We start from the raw sequence: 24,313 nt of genomic DNA, 5'->3' as shown, positions 1-24,313 counted from the left end.
GATTTTTTATAGGAGTGACAGGTTTTGTGAAAAACTGGGCTTAATGCAAGTGGTTTGTTTCCAAGTTAAATGAGCTTTATTCAAATCATGTGCTTATGTAACTATGAGCAATGGGTAAAGCCTCAACTGTTGAGTGCTGATTATACATCGTTCGTGTGTGTAGGACAGCTACTCTTCAGACATTTGTTATTATTTTAATTGAACATATCAAAGTAGTAGTTGTAAGGGTTTTTCTGTTATTCCCATGAAACTGTCAAAATAGGATGGTATTTAAAGAGAAGACTTTGAACAAAAACCTTAGTTAAAACGGTAAAGTGACTGTTGCTATTCCCCTATTCCTAACTCTGCACTGTTTTGTTGTGTGCTACATTTTTAAGGTCTTTGGAAGGGAAATGCAGTTTTTGTTTACGTGGCATAGTCCCATGTGGTCCTTCTTTATAATTATTTAAACTAGTTCTTTAAAAGAAAACAAGCTCACCCATTTTTAAACTAGTTCTGTAGTTCTACTGCTACAGCTGGAAGAACCTTGGTTTAGGATGAGTCTGGAATCCATGTGGGATTTATTTCACTGACTTTATTTTGAATAATATACTTAATACAATATATTTTGGCTGGAGATTGAAATTGTGAAAGTTATTGAAACAGTTGTAATAAAGCTTTTTTCCCTCCTCCAGTCAAGATTAAAAGCTATAAATAGCTTTTATAGACTACAGTACTAATCAGTTGTTAGGAACTTACAGTTTAGCTTTTAAGTGTGTAATGATAACATGATGTCAAGCTTCTGCAAAAGTATATAAAGGTCACATATATGATTCTGGATTATAGTGTATAAACTGCTTTCTAATGATTGCTGAAAAGAGCAATTCATAGATGTTAAATGCTCTAAACAGCATTCCTCTTACTTTTCTGAAAAAGCAGATGCCTAATTCATGGTTTTATTTTGTGTGTTTAGGTAGGAGGGGAAGAGAATATGGGATGGGGAGGCAGGAATGATGTGTTTTGAGACTAGAAAGTTGGGGTTTTAGTAGCTGAGATGCGAGTCTTTGCTCTTCGTTACATCTTAATAATTATTCCTTATAGTTGTGTTGGGCAATAAATTTAGGCTTACAAGACTGATATCAGCCTGTTTCCCACAGCATTGGAACCCATGAATATTGTATGCTTACTTGAGGTTTTATCTGAGTGCGCAAAGATAAAACCTTGATAAGTTGAGGTAAGATTAAGGGCACTTTCAGCATATTTAGCGTGTCCCCTATCTCAAGGTAAAGACATTTTAGCTCAGGGTGAAGAAGTTCTAGCACAAGGTGGCCTCATCATCTCCACCTGTTGACATTTGTGACATCTGTGGCTTGTTGACACCTTGTCGCCTTTTTTACCTATTGTACGGGGAATGGGAGCATGACTAGACTTTGGCTAGCAGACTGACTTTGACAGCAGAAAAGGAGTTGTCGGATTTTGGTAGCCAGACTCATGGGCGTCACCAGATAACTCATAGGTTCTGTTTAACAATATCAATTATGAACCAGGAGAGGTCTCTCTTGATTGAGAGACTGTAGGTCAAATGAGGCAGCACAGAGTGTCATAAGGTATTAGACAAATATCTGGAACTATGGGGTATAAATATTGTTACTCCTAAGAAGTTCCCACAAGGCAGTATTATTTAAAGTAGAGATGTATATTATAGACCAGGTCTGTTTCGTGGTTTAACCCCAGCCGGCAACTAAGCACCACCCAGCCTCTCTCTCACTCCTCTCTGGTGGGATGGGGGAAAGAATTAGAAGAGTAAAAGTGAGAAAACTCGTGGGTTGAGATAAAGACAGTTTAATAGGTAAAGCAAAAGCCACGCACACAAGCAAAGCAACACAAGGAATTCATTCACTCCTTCCCACTGGCAGGCAGGTGTTCAGCCATCTCCAGGAAAGCAGGGCTCCATCACGCGTAACGGTGACTTGGGAAGACAAACGCCATCACTCTGAACGTCCCCCCCCTTCCTTCTTCTTCCCCCAGCTTTATATGCTGAGCATGACGTCATATGGTGTGGAATATCCCTTTGGCCAGTTGGGGTCAGCTGTCCCGGCTGTGTCCCCTCCCAACTTCTTGTGCACCCCCAGCCTACTGGCTGGTGGGGTGGGGTGAGAAGCGGAAAAGGCCCTGACTGTGTGTAAGCACTGCTCAGCAATAACAAAAACATCCCTGTGTTATCAGCACTGTTTTCAGCACAAATCCAAAACATAGCCCCACACTAGCTACTATGAAGAAAATTAACTCTATCCCAGCCAAAACCAGCACATTCTCCATCCCTTATTCCATACCATTTACGTCATGCTCAGGTCCCACACTATCCAATACATCCTCATTAACCACCCCCCCCTTCCTATCCCTTGATAGAATACACAGATATCATTCCCTTAGTCTATGGACCTGTAAAATGTCCACAAATGTCCATAAAATGTCCACTGAGTTCATTTAGTCTGTGACTTTGGGCTCCATCTGTTATGGTGGTCACTCAGGACAGGAGAGGTGGTGCGTTGCGTGGAGTTGCTGGGCACCAAAGCCAGCTCAGGTCGGGTCACTGCTGCACTTGCACTGCTTCTTGTAAGGCTTCTCCTCCATTGGTTCAGGTGGTTCCTGCTATAGTAATTTCTACAACATGCAACTCAAATCCCAGGTTCCAACAATTTAAAGGTATTTCCATTACAATCTCCACCCCTTTGGGCCAGGTTACAGGTTTAACATTGCAATGAACTCCTCCCCTTGCTCCTGTTCTGGCTTGGACTTACCACAGACTGCAGTCCCTTAGGGGAGTACCTGCTCCAAGTGGAGCCTTATCTATGAGCCACAGTCTCCCCAGGGGTATATCTGCCACAGCATAGACTTATTCACAGCCACAGTTGCTTTGAGGTGCACCTGTTCCAGCGTGGCCTTCACCATGGGCCACAATGCCTTCAGAGATATACCTGCTCCCGCATGGCCTTACCCACAGCCACAGTCCCCTCAGAAGTAAACCTGCTCCAACATGGTCTTACCCATGGCTGCAGTCCCTCCAGGGGAGTACCTGCTCTGTCGTGGGCTCATCCATGGCCACATGCTTTTGAGGTGCTCCAGCACGACCTCATGCACAGCCACTGATGCTTCAAGGTGTACCTGCTGCAGCATGGACTTATCCACAGCCACAAATGCTTCAAGGTGTACCTTCTCCAGTGTGGACTTCTCCTTGGGCCACAATCCCTTCGGAGGTATACCTGCTGCAGCACAGACATAACCAGCGCCACAGACGCTTTGAGATGTACCTGCTCTGGCATGGGCTTATCCACGGCCACAGACGCTTCAGGGTGTCCTGCTCCTGCGTGGACTCATCCACAGGTCACAGTCCCTTCGACTCAAGTTCACACTGGAGTTCCAGCCTGCCCAGTACAGCAGCACAGAAACAGCAGCGATGCCCTGGCCATCTGCCAGCCGAGGCGCATGGCCATTGCTGTTATCAGAATGTTCCCAGGCAGAGCAGAGTAAGATGATAAGCAGTGCAGCAGTACAGCAAGCAGCGAAAGCAAAAAGCAGCCACTAACGAGCACTAGACTCGAATATACAGTAAGGCAAGCCAGCCCCATGGCAAGCACAGGAGCCTGCCGATTGACAGCTAAAGAGCAACAACAGCTATAAATTTGATCTGGCGCATTCCAATCAAATCTGTCGTTATCTCGAACCGTTCGAGCCCCACATTGGGCACCAAAATGTGGTTTAACCCCAGCCGGCAACTAAGCACCACACAGCCGCTCGCTCACTCCCCACCCTGGTGGGATGGGGGAGAGAATCAAAAGGGTAAAAGTGAGAAAACTCGTGGGTTGAGATAAAGACAGTTTAATAGGGAAAGCAAAAGCCACGCACACAAGCAAAGCAACACAAGGAATTCATTCACTCCTTCCCACTGGCAGGCAGGTGTTTAAGCCATCTCCAGGAAAGCAGGGCTCCATCACGCGTAACAGTGACTTGGGAAGACAAACGCCATCACTCCAAACATCCCTCCTTCCTCATTCTTCCCCCAGCTTTTATTGCCAAGCATGACGTCATATGGTATGGAATATCCCTTTGGTCAGTTGGGGTCAGCTGTCCCGGCCGTGTCCCCTCCCAACTTCTTGTGCACCCCCAACCTACTCGCTGGTGGGGTGGGGTGAGAAGCAGAAGAGGCCTTGACTGTGTGTAAGCACTGCTCAGCAATAACAAAAACATCCCTGTATTATCAGCACTGTTTTCAGCACAAACCCAAAACATCGCCCCATACTAGCTACTATGAAGAAAATTAACTCTATCCCAGCCAAAACCAGCACAGTCTGTTAGTTCACAGCTGTTGGGCTAGGTTGAAATCTTTTTTTATCTTAATGCTGCATTTGGAGTGTGTGGTTTGGGGTAGGTTTTTTTTTTGGGGTGGTGATGGTGTATTTCTGTATTTATTTATTTATTTATTTATTACTAAGGCACATCCATATCACTGCTGCTTCTCTATCTCCTGAAGTCTGTTTTTTAAATCATTGAATCAATGTAGAGGAATGAATAAATAGGTGTGACAGAACATATCATCCCCAGTCTGTATCCAAATTGACTCAAATGGCCAAAGAAGGCATTCTTACTCTAGGTTGTGGTTTCTCATTTGTATGTGCCTGCAACAGTGTCAAGAGTCTGAAAAGATGTGGTAGAAGGAAGCTGTTGTTTTTGTGTCCCTTTCTTAAGTGGTTAAGGAACATTGCTGATGTGATACCATACGGAAGGTGTATTTTGTGATGTGCTGGCTTGGTGCTTCACAGTTCTGAAGCCTTTTGACAGCTCACAGAGTTTTATGGGCACAATTCTGAGCTCTTTGAAAAGAACTACTTAACTGATTATTCATATATAACTATTTGAATATTTGGACAGATTGTCTTCTAAGCAAGCTCTTTTGTTTATTTATAAATAGTTAATGCATTAAAATGCTTATTATGTAGCTTGTGATATGAATACTAATCTTAGAGTGTTCAACTGTATTCCTAAAATGTTCTAATTAGATCAAGATAAATGGTGTGGCTGCATGTGTACCTGATGTTCAAGTGACAAGTATCAGTGATTAGTGGTTTGTTTATTTATTTTCTTTTTTCCCAGACCACTTTTAATAGTGGAACAGCGTGTCCTGTACTGCTGGTTCTCTTGGGGGGATTACAGGCACATCCATGAAGTGTAATGGCTTAAGCTTATTCAGGGAAGAATGACATTCAGTTTGTAAAGTTTAACTATACGAATATCTAGGGCAGCCCTTTCCCTGGGAGCTGATCTAATCTGTGAGCACAAATGGCAGTTGTGCTCTTCTGTGGTTTGTGCCTGTGATGTAGACAGAATTGACCCAGCATACCTTCTGGCACAAATCAGTTCAAAGTTAAGGGAACCTCCTTTTTCAGAGTTGTGATACTCTTTTCTTGACTGCAACGTTATGGGCCTCCATGAGAGATGTTATGGTTCTCTTGCTTGGGGAAAGGAGGAGTGTAACTACTTGTCATCTGATGCTAAATTCATTTGTTTTTCTTTCTTATACCACTGTGTAACTGCTGCTTTGCATTTTTTTTTTTGAGCCTGTTGCTTCAGGCATGAATATCCCTCTAAATCTGCAAGATATTTTCAGACTAAAATTTGTGGAGGAGGGATGGAGTCAAACATGTTCAAGCAAGCTGGAAGCTCAATATCTGCAATAAATAATAATGATAATAAAAAAAATAAGAGAATTCAGTAGTTCAGTCAAGCTTGAGGTATAATTTGTTCCATTAATCTTACAGCTTTTAAAAAAAGTAATCAGAACATTATACTGTACAGTTGTTTTCCAATAGTGTTCCTGCCCCTAATGTAGAAATGTACTTTAATATGTAGTTGACCACATAGCATCATTAAAATTTGGGTGAAACAAAGAAAATCTAGCATTTAAAATAAATCTGTCGGTATACAGATTCTCTTACTAGGTCACATCTTTTCTGGCTAGTTAACATTTCTTCTTTTGTTTTACATCAGGTATGTCATAATGCACTATAAGAACTCTTCAATATATAGTAGTTGTAGATTAATTTACCCATAACAAGATGACTTCAAATTTAACCCATAAGGTTTAATATCCTTTTAGAAATAAAGAAACAAAACCCCTGCAGCACTCTAACGTAATTAAAACCCTGGAAGGCAGTCAAGAAAAACACTGTAACTGGATAGTCTTTTTTAACCTTGCTAAATTCTTGGTTTTACCAGCTCTGTTGCAGAGTTTCACAGTCTAATAATACTTTAGATGGAAAATGTAGTTTTACATTGGTTTTGAATTTGCCATCTGTTAAATTAATTAAAGGCATCTTTATCCTTGATTTATAAAACAGGAAAAACTAATGTTTGAACTCAGTCTAAACTATGATACTTTATTAGGAGAAGTGATACCAGTTTCCACATTTCTTACGCATTTTTCCATGCTCCGTAGTATTACCATTATCTCCTTCATTCAAAAACTGACTTCCCTATTAATGCTGGTGCACATAGTATTCCAGGTGAGGGGATACCAAGAAGTTATATAATGATGCAACATTATTTCTGTATTATGCACCAACCTATTAGTTATGTGACCTAGTGATTTGTTTGCATTTCTGTGCTCTCACTGACCTTTAAAAAGTAGCTGCTATATTAGCTTTTGCAGCTGACAGAGTTAAGCTAGAACCTTGTAAGGTGGGGAAGTATGGTCGTATCTCTCTTCCTGCCTGTGTCTTGGTACCTTTTGGATATCGAAACTTGCATTGTTTGTTACTGTAGTTTGGGGCATTCTGAAGATTTCTGTAGTAAATGTTGTCATCTGCAGATTCACTGCCTCACGTTTGATGATTTTCAGGGTCATAACAGTCACAAAAAAAATCTTCTCTGGAGCTTGGGTTGTCAAGGGGATCAAATGAAAAGGGAAACTTGAATTCAGAGTTTAAAGGAGAGTAGTGGCAGGCAAGAATAAGAAAAAGAATTTGATGTTGAGTGAGATAACAGTGGAGGATACTGACGAGTAGTAAAGATTATGGAGACTGAATACCTGTATAAGCTATGGGGTATCTGTTATCCTACAGTGGTAACTTGCACGAAGTGTATATTTGTGGGGAATACTACCTTAACGAATTTTATGGAAATGAAGTTCTGTGGTCTCAAATAAGCAGGATGAATTGATGAATATCAATTCATCAATACCTGGAGGTATTTAAAAGACGTGTAGATATGGTGCTTAGGGACATGGTTTAGTGGTGAACTTGGCAGTGTTAGGTTTATGGTTGGACTTGATGATCTTAAAGGTCTTTTCCAACCTAAATGATTCTGTGATTCTATGAATATCGAAATTAAGCATAGCCCTTTAATTGTCTTATTGATCACTTCATATGTCACAAGGAAATTACTTTTTTTCCATACTAACATCAAGTCAGGGCAGCAGTAGCTTGAAGAAGTGATTCAGAACATGAAGCTGGATATTTGGAACATTGTAATTTCTCATGAAATTAGACACTGGCGTAGCAGATATGCTAGGATAACTTTCTTGACTGTAACATGAGTATTGGAAAGCATTCATTGTTTAGGAAAGGTGCAAAATAAAGTTTGAGGGATAACATTTTATTTTTATAATAGCTGAAGGTTAAAAAAATGTTACGGAGTTCAGATTTTTAAAAAATCACTACAGGATTGTTAAGGTAAACTTCTGGGTTAGTGCTGAATCTGCTGCAGATACCCAAACTGATCAGAGTTGTCACTGTGAGCACGCTTTAGCATCTAATGCAAGCTGAGTGTCTAGATCTCCATTGATGTACTAAGAGTTTAGCCAACACAGTTATGGAAGCCTAGAGAACTATTCATTTCACCCTACAGTAGACACCTTACAATTATGAAGCTGAATTCTACCCTCTTTTGAGGGTGGAGAATTGGTGGAGAATTTTGACCAGTGACAAATCCAGGTGCTTCTGAACGTAATAAGAGATACATGAGATACATTTACTTACTAAACAGTATTTTATTAAACACCGTATTTTAATAATGAGAAAAAAAAAATCTTGATTCTAGAAGATAAGTTTGGGTCATTGATGAAAAGGCTTTGCTTTAAACTTAGAACATTATGATTGTAATGAGGGGTAGAAATAGATCAATAATATAGGTTCTCTCTTTCTAAAATGACAGATTTGGATAAATTAAGGGAAGTAGTTAATGAAATCAGAAGGACTGAGGAACACAGTCTGCAGTATAGATGAGGAATGGCATTTCCTCTGAGTTCAACCATTTTGGTAGGAGTTTGTATACCATATAAAGGGAAAACACTTTTTTTGACACAGGAATAGTGGTAGATCTCATGCTTCTGGACTTTGACAAAATTTTGATTTATTATAGAGACTGAGGCTAATGAAGATTGCTAGAATTGTAAGATAGGTAAGGAATGGATTGAAAGAAAATGGCACTGGATGGTTTTGGAAGAAAATACATAGAAAGCCACAAGTGGAGCTCCTGAATATTAATTTTATATTGTCATTAAGAATTTTGAAACAGAAACCAAGTATGTTCTGACAAACAAATGAGGGAGACAAGCCACAGAATTCACTGAGGAGCAGAATAATAAAACTGGAAGGATATTTAGTTGTAGAAAATTCAAGGTCATGAATAAGGAATATTGGAGCTGGAGGCTGTTAATTGGAAATTACTGTCAGTCAGAATCTAAGGGGCTTTTTTGGTTTAAAATACTGGGGAGACTGTTGATGGCAGAATTTAACCTAGAAGTATGCAAGAGAAATATAAAGTGTTGGTATATTCAGAGCAGACTAACTTCCAAGGGCCTGTGTATGTGGTTTTTAAAAATTTTGTTTAGAATTTGGATTATCAAGTCAAATACATAATTCTACAGCTGCTTATGTGTAGCAGTGTTTCTTGCTGGCTGATATACTATGTACTTGTGCAAATGAAAACGCGTGTACAAGTTTGAAAATGGTATTTGTGGCAGAGCTGTCAGTGTGCTGATTAAAGAGACATTGTTTTCCTTTTGTTTACACACTGAATGTATTATTATGAGTCTTCACATAACTTCCTGTGTTAGTGTATCCAGGCTTTGTCATCCTTCAGGAGACATAGTTTGAAGCAGCGACCATTGCCAGCAGCAATTAATATAAGAGAAGAAAGCAAGCTGAGCCTTCCCCATTTATTGGGACTTCAGGGTGTATTGCTCCATCTGCCACAGGCCAACTTCAAACTTGTCTAATTTAAACTGTTACTCTAGATCCAGCACAGTCTGGATCCAGTCCAGGACATGGAACTGCAGCAGCTTAGTGACACAGATAGATGATCTCCTACTGTCAGTGGATAAAGGGCAGTCATTAATTTTCATTCTCCTGGCCCCTTCTACAGCGTTTGATGCGTCTGGCCAGAAGTTGATGCTGTCTTGCCAGGAGGGAGTGGCAGGGTCCAAAGTAAAGTGCTAAAGTAGCTTGGCCTCATCCTAGGTGATCGATGTATGGAGTGGCAACGCGCTCATGATTTTGAAGTGTTGCCAGTCATAATAGGAAATTAAGAAATTGAAAATGATACTGCAACAGGATTTCATTGTTGCCTCTGTGTCAGCGAACATATTAGTGATGCTAATAGCTATTCTGAGTTGGGTAATGCTTATTTGTGTGGGAGGGTAGCGCTTTCACAAGACTGAATTCTAGGCTGTGTAATGAACTCCCCTGGGAATGGAGAGCTGCCGTGTATTTTGCGCTTAGAGTTGATACATTTTGCATTCTTTCATGTGATAATGCAGACACAAGTGTATTCAAAAAGGGAAAAAAGAAGCGATGACGACAATACTGTGTTGAAATAAATAATCTTTGATATAGCCTGTCTAAAGAAATACTGTGGGGCAAAGAAAGCTCCTATAGGAGCTGAATTTTTAAGCTTCCTTTAAAAAAATATTTGCTACTTGTAGATTTTTTCAGAAAATTAATTTTGTGTTGAACTCAAGCTCAGAAGATGAGGTCTCAAAGTTTGAGGAAGCTGTGCTATATTTTAATATACTTAAGGTTTTAAAAATCCTATAAAGTACAAAATTAACATATGTAAACTTACTGGTAGGATAGTTGCTGGGATATTGGCTGAGGGAAATAAGTTAAACATAGGTAAGGCACATCATAAAACTGAAGTCAATGGCAGAACTTCTGTGAACTTCTAGGAGATCAATTTCACCGTAAATGTGTTTTGGCAAGCGCTATGCTGAATGTGAGGTACTGTGGTGGGGAGCATTTTCAAAGCTGGTTTTGTGAATTCTAGTAAGCTGGGAAAGAGGATAGGGGCCGCATGCTCTGGTGGGTGCAGCATTGGATTTGGAGCTTGGGAGGCACAGTTCTGTTCTTGTTCCTGATTCTGAATGACTGTAGGTTGAGGGAGACCAAGTAATTTGCCTTATTTTGCCTTAAATAATATTTTCCTGAAATATACTTTTGAATTTAATGGTGAAAAATACTAAACATCCACATAAAGGAGAAGCCACAGTTTTTAACTTATCATTTTCAATGTAGCTCGAGTCAGCTTCACAATTGTGTAAAAAACCAAAGACCTAGTACCACCACCAAAAAAAACTAAACTAAAAATGGAAGTTTAATAAAATCATTCTTCTAGCATGTATTTTGGGCCCAACTGATGTGGACTGCATGAACAGGTTATAAGTGGAGGCCAATGAGCCTTTGAAACAGTGGCCTTTATTTGGGTGTGCTAAAAATAATTGATTTCCAAAGAGAAAACTTTTCAAGATGATATTTGGTGGTTGACATTTTTTAAAGTTTAAAGATTAAAGTTATTAATATTCTGCTAGGTGATTTGGAGATCTGCTTGTCTAACGCCAAGAGCTGTAACTCTTTGCTAATGAAATTTTCATCCTATTTCCTGAATTATCGTGTTAATACTAATGTCCAATTAGAATTAATAACGGGCCTTGCCTCAGGACCAGAAGTGAATGAAAAGTAGCTTTTAATGAAACTTTAGATTTTGCGATTTCTATGACTGTAGATATTTTATCTGCTTGTGAGATTAATCTGTGTGGACACTGTGACCCTTTTTTCTTTAACTCGCTTGTCAGAACTTGTCGCTCAAACACGATCCTCTGCTTTCATGTATAGTTATCAAAGGTGAACGAGCAGTTCTGTTATTGCTTTTATTGCTGCTCCACTCTTGCTCTTTTATTCAGTTGTCTTGTTTTAAATTCAGATTGAGCCATCTGATACAGGACCATATCATCTTGTGTACTTGCACAGAATCTAATACAATGGGGCCTGGTTACTAATTGGAGCTTTTGGGTGCTCACACAATGGAGATAATTAGTAATAAAAGTACAGCTGTAATAGCAAGTAGTGTTCACAGCATGCAATACGATGCATGACAGTTAAGCTCCTATGTGCTGTTTTAGTTCCTACTGAATGTATTTAAGAAATCATCGTTCTTCTTTCTTTGCCTGTATGGTGTTGCCCAGAGGCACTCTCTCTATTCTGGTGTAAGTGCTTGTGCTGCTAATACCTTAATTAACTTCTTCGAATATAACCGGTCAGGGCACATCCGGATAATAATCAGAAATGTACTGATCAGCAGTCTACAAGATTTCTCCAAGAAAGCTTGAAGTGTCATCTGGAGAAAACTTAAAGCCTGATGTTAAGCACATGAACTTATGCTTTTGGAGTTAAACAAGCAAACAAACAAAAAACCCCGACCGACCGACCGACCGACCAACCAACCAACCCCCCTCATTAATTAATAGTTTCACCAAAACCTTGGCATGGTTGCGTCTCTCTTTTGCTTCTTGCACGTTTTCAATTATCAGCTGCTCATAGAACACTTCCGGTTGTCAGTCCATCCTTGACCAAATTTCTTCTATCTGACATTGGTAATAATAAGAATTCTGACAAATTTTGTTGTTTGGACCACATTCAGAGTTTTTTTTCAGTACTATATTAAATTGAGGGGTGGGGGTGTTTTCAGGGTTTCAGCTTAAAAAACCCAACCAAACAAAAACCTTTCAAAGCAGATATATCTGTGTCAGCCTAATGTCTCTCTCATAGAGAACTTGTTCAGCTTCTAAAGTCAGGCAAATATATTATCATGAGACCCATGACAAATGGGTCTACATTAAGGTAATTTATTGTCCTGAGACCAAATTTTTTTTTTTGTCTTCAAAGTAAGTACATGTTGTTTCTCAGTAGCTCTCTGAAGTAAGATACAATTGTGATTCCTGGTGATCTTTGATTGGAAAACTTTTGCATGCAGTCGTAAGACTTACCATTGTCCCTGTCATTTAGAGTTTATGGTATAAACAGCTAGCAGTGACAAAATTCAAAAAGAGAAAGAAATCACGAGAGAAGAGATGTAACGTTAGCGCTGTGGTTTGAAAGAGAAGGAATCTCACCACTAGTGGTTGGTGGGCTATCCAGCTACCAACTCTTAAGTTAATTTCCATAGATTTTGTTCTGAGTGAAAGATCTAGAGAAAGTGGTAGTGTGCCACTCTTACTTTTGATGTTAAACTAATAGATTTTGATGAAAACTTCTATGTGTCGACTGAACCTGTAGTTGTTTTAGGTGGCTGAAAACAAAGCTTTTAACTGTTTGTGGTTTGTGGTTTTTTTTTTTTTCCTAAAGCAGTTGTAAGATCTCTTATTGTATCACATTTGCAATGATCATGCAAGTATGGTTTTTTTAAGTGCTAGATCTCTTGAAGAATTAGAACTTGTTTCTGATGCTATTTTGTCAGTGAGGCAAATGGCAATGAAAGCATGTACTTAAAACAGCAATGAATATGCGAGTGCAGAGACGTCCAATTAAGCTTATTTAAAAAATTAAAAGTAAAGTAGTGCGCATATTTTTTTTTCTGTTACTTACACACCTCTTCTTCCCTCCCCATGGATTCTTTAACTTTTGAGAAAAACACAACATGCTCTTTATAATTAGTTTTACGTTTGAATAAATTTACATGGTTTGAAAAATGAATGTTGTCTGTAGATTATTCTTGCTTCTGAAGAACTGGCGCCAAGTCATCTAGTTGAATGTATATTGAATTATTTTTTTCATAAAGCATCTCATGTGCTGCTTTCAGCTCTCCTAATGTTGCATTGATTTAATCTAGTCTCCCCCCCCCCCCCCCCCCTTTAGGTTTTCTGCTCATATGTGACTGGTTTTTTTGTGGTTGTGTGCTTGTTTTTTGGGTTTTTTGGTTTGTTTTTTTTTTGTGTGCAACTGATATGTAATGTCTTGAAGTACTCATCTTGTGTGTGGAGAAACACAAGTTGAGCTGATGTGTAGTGAATTACGATTGTAGTCATAACACTGAAAGAAAGTCTTTATTTAAGCTGCACAGGTGGTACTGTGTTCCTGTAGTCAGATCTACTGATTTCTAGAGGTAGGATCTGTGCAGACAAACAGGACAGCTGCCTGCAGGGTTTCCGGGGGATGCTTGTTGCTTCGTTTTGACAGCAGAGATCCTGTGGGCATTACTTGTAAGAGCAATGATGAATTTTAGAAAAGAGTACTGATAGCTCGTTATTTCTTCATAACCAGGACTTTCCAAGGAGAAATGGATGAATTATGAAAAGTGCTGAGTTTTTTCCCCCGTATACATCCAGTATATTTGAAGACTTTTACAAGTATGAAAAGTTCTTTGCTGAATGTATCTTCAAAATATGCTTGCTCTCTTTAAAAATATTCTGGTGTGGATGGTTAAACTCCTATCATCTTTTACTTTTAATCAAGTGTTTCCCTATTCTGTGCTGTCAAAGAGTCTGCACTGCAATCCAAACGGGTTAGTTGCTCTGGGAAGGTTTGTGTCCCTTCCCTATTTATGTCAGAGGCTATTCAAGAACATTAAATGTTGTGAACTTTTAGAACCACTGAACTATCTTGACAGTTGGTAGTGCTCCTATTTTATTCGCTTTTTGGGTTTCTGTGATTTTTTTACTTTTCTCAGTAGAACTTCTGTAACAACATTTGTGCTTGTAGCACGTCTGTATGCAAGGTGAAATGAAAGGATCAGTGAAAGAAAGCTCAGGTTAGGGTCACGCTCTCAGTTTTGGTGTAGACCACCAACACGATTAGTTATGGCATGATCAGGCATAAGTTAAATTACAGCAGCTCAGGTGGTAATTAGTAAAACTGACATAACTCAGGTTTGACTGAGAGACCAAACTTGGACTGACTTTTGAGTCGTCATGTCAGCTTTGTCTCTTGTACGCTTATTTTTTGCACTGCTCTTAAGCCATGGTGTTTCCTCTCTGATCGTTTGATCACATCTTGATAACTATATTGTTCTTTTCGCTGGTCTTACTAAGTGCAGTCACATCTTGTCGGTTCCAAAAAGGTGCTTTTCTAGTCTTTTTTGCTTTGCCAACCTTCTGAGCCCCACAACAGTTTCTATCTTCCTTTACCATATCAGATGCAAGCTGCTAGTCTTCACTTTCAGCTGCTTGTGGTATATGCTCAGCACCTTTATTACTTCTCATTCACTGTCAAGATGTTGACTTGTTGCAGCTGGAGTTTGGTACTAGTTTCTGCCAAAATTTCTTCAATTTATTTTCTGCAGTCAGGAGGTGTGCTCTCCTAGGCTGCTGCACAAGTTTAAGACCTTTGTCTGTGCAGCTGCCTTGTTATTCTTCCTGAAACTCTACTTTAGTACTCTTGTTGCAAAGGTCAAAGAAAACTTTACAAAGGTAACTCAGGTGTGTTACAGCTATCATGCTGTTTTGTGTCTCTTGTGGTTTTTATCTTTTTTTCACTGTTTTTTGTCTTTCTACTTGTTCACTGTTTTTTCTTGTATACAGAATGTTATCTCTATAGAGCAGTCTTCTGTGGGATTAGCACAGAGAGGTCTAAATTAATGACTTGGGCTCCCAAGTACTGTCATAGTGTAAAGAAATTTTAAGAAAATTCAGATGTCTGCAACTGAACCAAGCTCACAAGTTGCTGGTGATAGTGTAGTAAGCTTTGGAGTTTTCTTTGTGTGTAATGTGAGAGGAATGTACCTTGGCTAAATTTGTCAGTGTTTTAATGAAAAGTGGCTCAATAGTTGGCTGGGGCTTTGCAATGCTGCAGTGTTAGATAACCAATGATAGGCAGGAAAGGTGTTTCTTTTGAATGAAACTCTGCAGATTTATACCAGGCAAAGTTCTGGTCCACTTAATAAAGGAAAAACTGGAATAAAAGTTCTGTTAGCTGAATCTAACTGAATTAGCCTCATGTATTTCTTACAGCATTAAAACCTGTTATTTTTAATAGATTTTCAAGCATCATTTTATCTGGACACAACATTCTTTTCTATATATATTCTGAACTTTTATCTTTGAAATATTTTCTTTGTGATAATTGCATTGAACTAAATTATCTGCTTTCCTGAAGCAACAGGTTTAAGCTTTTAACTGTAAAAAATGCCTTCTAAAATGCTTTTTTATAACATGTCATGATTGCCTTTTTTTAGCACTTACTATAAATCAAAACACTAGAGATTTAGAGGATATACCTTTAAGTATAATATCTTAACATTGCCTTTGCAGGTACATGATGCTGATTGATGGCAAGAATGAAGTTTATATGATCGATAGAGACAATTCGATCTTTCATGTATCTAATCTGGAATTTCCATTTCGTAAAGATCTTCGCACACATCTAACAAATACTCTTCTGGATGGGGTAAGGAGCATACTGTATAATTATTGTAACAATTTCAGTGCTGTTTGCTTTTGTTCAGAAACAGGGAGAAGTTTTTAGGCCTGGATCAGTGAATCATGGGATTTCAGGAGTAATATAGATTCAGTCACTGGCTGAATGTGGGAATCACACTTCATAGGTTATTTCTTATCTACAGAATAGCAGCGAAGACTGCTCTGGGGGGAGCTCTTTGTCTTTGAAATAAATCAAGGTATTGAGATGACATTCTCTGAATATGAGAAAAGGCTTGAAGAAAATCTAAAGAAATTATTGCAAAACCTCATCTCTTATTATAGCTTTATATTTTGATACAGTAAACATGGTCAATTTGATCCAGTTAATGTAAATATTTCTGAAATTTGATAAAATTTTTGTCATCTTTTGATAGACTTTTGTGAATTGGTCTTTGCTTCTGTCACCTTTATTTTCAGCTGATCTGAATTATTGACTGATTTAGAAATGGCTTAGTTGTATTTGTTTAAGACTAAAACATTTCTAAGTTGTCATGCTAATTTAAATTATGTAAACCTGCTAATGAACTTTTAAAGCTAGTTATAAACAAGCTGCAAAACATCTGTATTTGTTGTTTGAAGGCTGGCCTGGAGTATTCTTGGTAAACTTTTCAGAACAGTAACCACAAGAAGAGATTATTCCTTTCTTGACCTTCCTATTTTAGATAAGCAAAAGAACTTCATTAGCTCTTATGCTAAATACCTGTCAATGTAGATGAACACAGTTACCTATCATGTTGCAGTAGCATTGGAGGCTCTCTACATTGCTGTCACTCTTGTTTGCTGAAGTACTGAATATCTGACATGATCTTCCATATTGGTCTTCTGAAGCCTAATGCACCTTTCAGATATGGGAGACCATATTGTCATTATTAACTTTCTTTCCTTTCTCAGGCCTTTGTTGTTGGTATCCTTCTTGAAATGTCACTTCTGTGAATGATCTGTCTTACTGAACACACGTTTACATGTGAAGCATGTATAAATGGAATCTATAAGGATAATTATTGCAAGGAACAATGTACTGTCTCAGGGGCAGAGAAGTAGATAATGGAATATCTTCCACCACCTCTGCTTCACTGAAAAATTGAAAGCATAATGCAAGAAATGCTATGCTGTCAGCTCAAAAGTGGTTGCACAAGCTGTCATGTCTGGTAGGAGCCTCTTCAGCCAGGCAGCTTCCTAATGACATACATAATAATATTCTTAATGACATACATTAAGTTCCGTACTGTTGAGATAAAAAGCCTGGTATGATTTTTTTTCCCCTGCTCTTTTTACGGCTCTTGAGAAAGTAATGGCTTGCCAATGTCCATATTGTGCAATCCTAGGTGTTCTTCATGGAAACTGCTGTTCTTTTTTTTTGTGTTTCAAAACAGATGTTTTAGTAAGGGTGGCTAATATGTACATGGTGGGAGACAGGGATGCACATATATTGATAGATGTGCATAAATGTGGCTGTGGGGTGTGGGAAAGGGGCTCTGATCTGGTGTGTTGTTTCCCAGGTTTATAGTATAAGTCTCTTAAGAATAAATGAAGTTCAGTTACCCAGGACGTGAACTATTACTTCCCTTAATTTGTTGTTTTGTAAAAGTTTGACTGTTATAGTGCATTTCAGTATTTCACTTTATTGGCATAAAATTAGTCTTACTGTGATTTCTGCCCCCCCCCCCCCCCCCCCCCCCCCAAGTTTTTTCATGAAGTGGAAAGTAAAATGACATTAAAGGAGCAAGTACTGGTTGAATGGTTGAATGAAATACCTTGAGATAAAACTAAAACCTTTCAATGGATAAATACTTTTCATAGTACAGATTTCTAAATTTATTTAAGTATGGTCAGTTAAAAAAAAAAACAGCTGTTGATGGGATATTTTTCTTTTCAATTGAAATTCCTTTCAACAGGTTTGAGAATAAAATTTGTCTATTATTTGAAGCATCAGAACAGCTTAACTTTGTAATTGAATATTTGTTTAATGTCGGTGCCAAATGATAATTTCCATGACTGTTCCTTTACTCTGGATATATGCATGATTTCTTTCTTTTTTTTAATCCATGGGAAGAAAATTTTGGCTTTTTTCTGTTAACATATTTTGCTAATTAGTGCTGAAGGGCTGTTGAAGTTAATTCTTTAATTACAGGTTGAAGTAGTTCATACTTACTCCCCTTGAAGTAGCTTTCTGTCTTTCAGAGAATGAAAGTACAGAATGAGGTGGCCCAATTGGCATTGCTTTACAGTAATCTTAAAAAGTATGAGAAAGAAGGAAAGACAAAACAGAGGTATCAGTGCCATGCAGCAAAACAACTACTGGTGTTAAGAATACAAAAGATCATGTAATTTTCCCTAACTTTATTTAGAATGACAGTGTATATAAAACTTTCATAAAGGCAATTTCCATTAATTCACTGATCTATTAACTTGCTTTAAGGCTTCTGGTGTAAGCCTTTCACGTGGTTGTCTTTGAGAATTTCAAATGCATTTACGGTTCACTTCAGGCTGAAATTACTTTCAAACAGTTCTTACTATGATCAGTTACGTCTTGGGTGATGAGAGGTCTGCAGTACTCCGTGCTCATCTCAGCTCTTCAGTTGTGATTATTCTCCTGGCATGGAAGAAAGCTTTCTGCAAAGCTCATTAAAGCTAATTTGTATATTACCTACAGGTGACTAGTATAATATGAAGTATTCCTTTAGAAGCCAAGTGTTTTGCATCCATACTGCTATCTGAGGGAATGCATGGATTTTTGTTCAAGTGTTTTGGCTGTCATGCAGAAAACTAATTAGTTATTTTCAGGAACTTTCTTGGCATTCTGCTTAGCTTTGGAACAGTTGAGTAGAAAATGCAGAGGCATTCTTAGGCTTGACACACTTTTTACAATTTTAATACAATTTTGTATCTATTTTATTTATATATAAAATATTGTTCACATTTGAAGACTTAGGAGGGCCAAAGGACTCCAAAAGTGGAGAGCGAGACTGAGATTGATTTATGTTTTTGTATCAGTACAGACCTCACTTATTTGTAAGCTTTCTCAGAAATGGCATAACTTACAACTTTCTGAGTTTGCAAAGGCTGGTACTTTGTGCAAAATAGACTTTAAAAAAAAAAAAAGTCTTTTCATTCCAGAAATACGGCAGCGGCTAGAATTGTGTTAAAGGTAAATGGACAAAGGAAAGGCAAGACACAGGAGGAAAAGGAACAATAGACAGATGTGTGATTAGATCTGATTCCATACTCTGCGTCAACAAAAAAATACATTCTGCAAGTGGCTGCTAAAATGAGATCCTTTGCTTTGTGATTAAATTTTGGATTATTTTAAGTCCAAGTTGTTTGCTAGATATGTGATTCAAGGAAAAAAGAAAAAGTCCATGAGCTGTCAGTCCAGCATTGTTCTTTTGGTACTTGTCCACCTTAAAAGCTCTTAGCACAGTTGCTGTTTCTAATAGCTGTAAGACTATCTCTGCAGCACCAGAAGATTAAGTAAAGGAGATGAACACCAGCACAGTTTTGCCAGATTACATCAAAGAAACTGGCCATTGGACCTTGTTTGGCAAGCCTGCAGGTTAAGCTAATACCTAAACTAGCAGCTAATGGGCAAGTGGTAAAGATCATACTTACTAGCAGTGATAATTTTAAAACACACAATAGTGGCTGTAAGTCTATGTGGGGTCTATTAAAGGAAATGTATCTTATGGATACTTTTGTGTTCTATTATCATGTCATGTGAGTGGTTTTGTGTTTAAGTTTTTAGTTATCTAAAAATTGGCTTAAATATAGCCTTATAGTGTCAGGTTATTACTCAGATCAGAATGAGTGAGTTTGAATGGGATCAGTTTCTCAAATACTACATTTTCCCAACAGTCTCTGAACTTACCTTTGAGGTCTATTCCCTGAGGTATTTTTCAATTCTCATAATTTCAAGGAAGATTCTGAAATCAGACTGTTAAATAATGATGCGTTAGAGTATTTCTAATCTAAATTGTTCTTATGATCACGTTACAGCTTTTGCCTTACAACAGTTGTATTGATGTAACTAATGGAGCCCTGAATGTTGTTGTCATGATGGAGATGAGCAGTGCAGGAATTTGTTATCTCTACTTCTAAGGCATATTGTGCTATTGTTTATTTGCTCTGGAAGGTGGGATTTCAGTCAAGATGTGAAAAGAGAACAAGAGGCAGGGGAGGAAGAAAAGAAGTGAGGATGTGAGGAAAGAGGCTAGTTTGACCAGTAATAGAGTCAAAAAGGTTTATACATGTCTGAAGAGGAGAAAAAGTTTCTTTATAAAATGAATTGTGTTAAAACTGAACATTCCAGAGAAGGTTTAAAAATCATTCTTGGTCCTCTTGGCTGTATTTTATAATTCTTCTTAAACTGAATATTCAGAGATTCAGATTTTGAAAATGAGGCATAAAATCGTGTAATACCAGGCATTGAAATGTTTTCAGGGTTTTGCATACAAATGCTAGCTTTGCATCAAAGCTGAGGCTCTGAATATACATGCTGAGGAAATGAGTCCTTAAACCTTAAATATATGTTCAATTACATTTTTTTTTAAATTTCTTTCACCTGCTAATGCGATTGAAACTTTAAAGAAATATGGTAGCATTCTTTTGTTTCAGTTTTACTTTGTTATTCATTTCACCTGATTACTATCAGGAATTCCTGGTGGATTTTTTTCCCTTTTTTTCTCTCTCTTTTTTTTTTAAATTACTTTATATCTTTACACACTCTTCCAAGTTTGAACATCATGCCTTCTTTCTCTCTTAGGGTGTACCTGCTCCATCTGTTCTTGCAGTTAGTTGTAAAATTTATTATCAAAGAAGGCATTGCAGCATTGCATCTGCTGTTCCTTTGATAGCTCACCAGTCTTACCTAAATACTGGAAAGTAACAGAATGGCATTTTGTTACATTGCTTCTATGTAGACTTTTTGCAAATGTTACTTGACAGTACCTGTGACTAAATGATTTTTAGAGTTAAGAGTAAGATACTGTAGTGTTACAAAGGAATATTTTTCACTCATGGAATTAATTTTTTTTTTTTTTTTTTTTAAATGATGTGGAAAGATGTGTAAGGTCACTTCAGGTAGTCATTCACAACACCTGTGAATGTTGCATTTGGCTGTGAAAGCCCAATCTCCATGTCAGTATTGTGTTCACAGAAGATGAGATTTTGAAAATACTAAGTGGGCAACTTATAGTTCCCAATGGCTTTTGAGAACAACAGGTTCATGTCTTCTACTTTAGTTTTAATTGCTTCAAGCTTTGTGTTTGCTTTAAAACAAATCTATGTTTTTACAACTGCTTGCTTATTTTTCAAAGCCAAATGTGATTAAATACTAGGTACAATTCAAGAAGCTTAGTATGTTTACAGACTGAAAATCAGTCTTACATAGAGACTCGTTTGCGTTTACTTTGTAGAAGTTATGGATTCTAAAAGAAGTTAAAAGATTGTAAAACATAAAAATGCTACTGACCTAGCAAGAAACAAACTAAACAAAATTAATTTGAGTTGATGTAAAGTTCTCTTTTGGAATAATACTTGAGCTCACAATGTTGTTTTCATCATGTTATAGTGAAATATTTTCACCTTTTCCAGTTGTTTTCTCTCATATGTGTGAATTTGATATTGGCAGCAAAAAATCCTTAGCTGATCCAACTAACTTATTAGCCAAAAATTGGGCGGGGGAAGTGGGGGAGGGAGAAGATTGATTGCATTTAGAAAAGTGAATATTTCAAAGTTTTCTCTGAAAAAGGTCTCCCAATTGGTTGATTGTTACCATTTTCAATCATGACTAATTTATATGAAAATAAATATTTTTGATTAGTTTATCAAACTAATAACCTATGTCTAATTCTTATCATAGGAAGCCTGATGTAAGCACCAGCATGTAAGATGTATATATTTTTGTATGTACCATTAAGTTCAGGAAACATTTTTGTGTTTGGATGTTGATCGTTAATAGTCTTTCTTCTAGCTGACATATTTTCAAGATGGTTTACCAGTATGTATTGAATGTTAACTAATTTCATGTGATACAGATAGTATCTGTGATATTTATTTCCATTTGAAGGAATCCTACTGTTTAGTCACAATGCAACATTCAAGCAAATTGCAGTTGTCACTGCTGCCTAGGACACAGTTAATGTGAAAAGATCCAACCTGAGCTTAGAAAATAGATGTTAATATTTGTTCTTTACTTCCTTGCTGTTGTACTACTTATTGTATGTGAGATTTCCAAAAGTGCTTGGTTGACTTAGGATCGCAGTTCTTACTGAGGTTTCTAAAAACTCATTATTCACTCAAGAAAGGTAGTGATTTTGAAAGCTGTGGGGAAACTAATGTATAAACGTTGCAGATCAGAATGTGGAGCCTTAGTACAGCTTCCTGGCTGCTGTATTGAATGCTTCATGAGAGGTATTTAAGACCATAATAATATTTTTATAAACTTGACCTATTGTAAAATCTTTGTGATAATAAAGATGTGTCCAGTGTTTGATTGCATCACACTTATAGGTACGTGCACTAAGTATAAATGTGTTGACATTATTCTATATTCATGAAATAAATGTAAATGACATCTCTCTTCTTTTAAGGAAATGATCATCGACAAGGTTAATGGACAGGTTGTCCCTCGGTACTTGATATATGACATTATTAAGTTTAATGTAAGTACTTTCAGTTTTATTGCTTTTATCATTAGTTGTTGATTCTCATTTCTATTTTAATCTTATTTGTATACGTAAGAGCTTCAGAGTAAATTTAGACACCAAAAAGGTTTGGGTATTTTGTAATTCGGTAACAAGCAATGTTTCAGAATTAAGATTGAAAGCAGCCTTATAACTCTATCCCAGCCGAAACCAGGACATAGATGTTGGTTTATTTCCACCTGCTCAACAAAAGATGGCGATTTGAAAGAGTCCACTAAGCGCTGTTGGAAAATTTCCCATTTCTAGAGCATGTTTGAACTATTTAGGCAGTGAAATTGAGAGGGGATGGAGAAGTTAGCCTGTAAGTGGTGTATTTGTTACCAGAGCGTCACAGTGGTCCTTGTTAGGCTGCTCCATCATCTCTTTCTCAAATTTCTCTTTGAAACCAGGCAACTGGTCCTCTGGTAAGTCCTCAACAGCACGCTCTCCTGTTTACACTGGCTGCAGGGCAAATATGTAATAAAGAAATATATTGTGGAAGTTGTGGAAAAGGAGAAGCCTTTGTTGACAGGTAGGAATGAAGTCTTTGTGGTCACAAGAAAGAGCTGTTAAACAGTACGGAAAATGAGAAATTTTTTTCTTTAAAGCAGCTTTCAAATACAGTAAAGGTTTGAACGTCACCAAAGGGCTCTTGTATGTTATCTCTTATAATTTTTTTTTTTTTTAATTTCTTGTATTTTCCCTCCAAAAGTAATGATAAATGTGGAATTTGAAGTTAGTCAGGGGTCTTATGGCAGGGTCTCCTACTGAAGCTTATTTGAAGACCTAACCTTGACAGTGCGTTCCACTTGTTAGCCCTTACTATGAAATAAATTTTCTAGTGATTTCTCTGTTATGTCTCAGGAAGAGAAAATGTCCTTCAGGAAGGATCAATTTAACTATATGTATCTTTTTAAAACAATGTTTAAAATACTTCTGTGAAAACAGAAAGTGTGTACTGGTTGTGGCTGGGATAGAGTTAATTTTCTTCATAGTAGCTAGTATGTGGGTATGTTTTGGATTTGTGCTGAAAACAGTGTTGGTAACACAGGGATGTTTTCGTTACTGCTGAGCGGTGCTTGCACAGAGTCAAGGCCTTTTCTGCTTCTCACCCCACCCCACCAGCGAGTAGGTTGGGGGTGCACAAGAAGCTGGGAAGGGGACACAGCCGGGACAGCTGACCCCAACTGGCCAAAGGGATATTCCATACCATATGACGTCATGCTTGGCAATAAAAGCTGGGGGAAGAATGAGGAAGGAGGGATGTTTGGAGTGATGGCGTTTGTCTTCCCAAGTCACTGTTACGCGTGATGGAGCCCTGCTTTCCTGGAGATGGCTTAAACACCTGCCTGCCAGTGGGAAGGAGTGAATGAATTCCTTGTGTTGCTTTGCTTGTGTGCGTGGCTTTTGCTTTCCCTATTAAACTGTCTTTATCTCAACCCACGAGTTTTCTCACTTTTACCCTTTTGATTCTCTCCCCCATCCCACCAGGGTGGGGAGTGAGCGAGCAGCTGCGTGGGGCTTAGCTGCCTACTGTAGTTAAACCACAACAATGTGTTAAATTTAGTCACTAGACCTGTAACTAAATAGCCCATGGAATAACACTCTAGTATCTGTTAATGCTTCTGGAAAAACAAAATTATTGTTTCAGTGCTCCTAACAGGACAAACAGTATTACTAAACCATAGTGCATTTCAGACTTCCTAAACTACCATTGACTCCTCCAGACTTGAGTAAGATACTACTCAGCTTGAGTAGGCCACTCAGTGTAAGTGGGTATTGCAAATGTAGGCATGGTACTAGTCACCAAAAATGACTTTGGTATTCTTGGAAGTGTAGTCATGCTGTGACTTAGGACAGCTGCTTTTAAAAGTAATAGTTTGTGGGGAATACGTGTTAGATTAGGAATAGA

General features: G+C 37.9%; 1 protein-coding gene across 3 annotated transcripts in view; it reads left to right on the top strand.

Annotated features, from left to right (window-relative positions):
• RNGTT (RNA guanylyltransferase and 5'-phosphatase) overlaps positions 1-24,313 on the top strand; it is a 191,278-nt gene that overhangs the window by 37,648 nt on the left and 129,317 nt on the right. For all 3 annotated transcript variants that reach the window (XM_076333211.1, XM_076333210.1, XM_076333212.1), the window contains exons 9-10: positions 15,554-15,689; positions 22,309-22,380. In XM_076333211.1, coding sequence (XP_076189326.1) covers positions 15,554-15,689; positions 22,309-22,380 — 208 coding nt within the window. The remainder of the gene's footprint in view (positions 1-15,553; positions 15,690-22,308; positions 22,381-24,313) is intronic.

Source organism: Aptenodytes patagonicus, chromosome 3 (assembly GCF_965638725.1).
Source record: "Aptenodytes patagonicus chromosome 3, bAptPat1.pri.cur, whole genome shotgun sequence".
Taxonomy (NCBI): domain Eukaryota; kingdom Metazoa; phylum Chordata; class Aves; order Sphenisciformes; family Spheniscidae; genus Aptenodytes; species Aptenodytes patagonicus.
The sequence above is the reverse complement of the archived record's forward strand: the minus strand, read 5'-3'. Positions and strand labels throughout refer to the sequence as shown.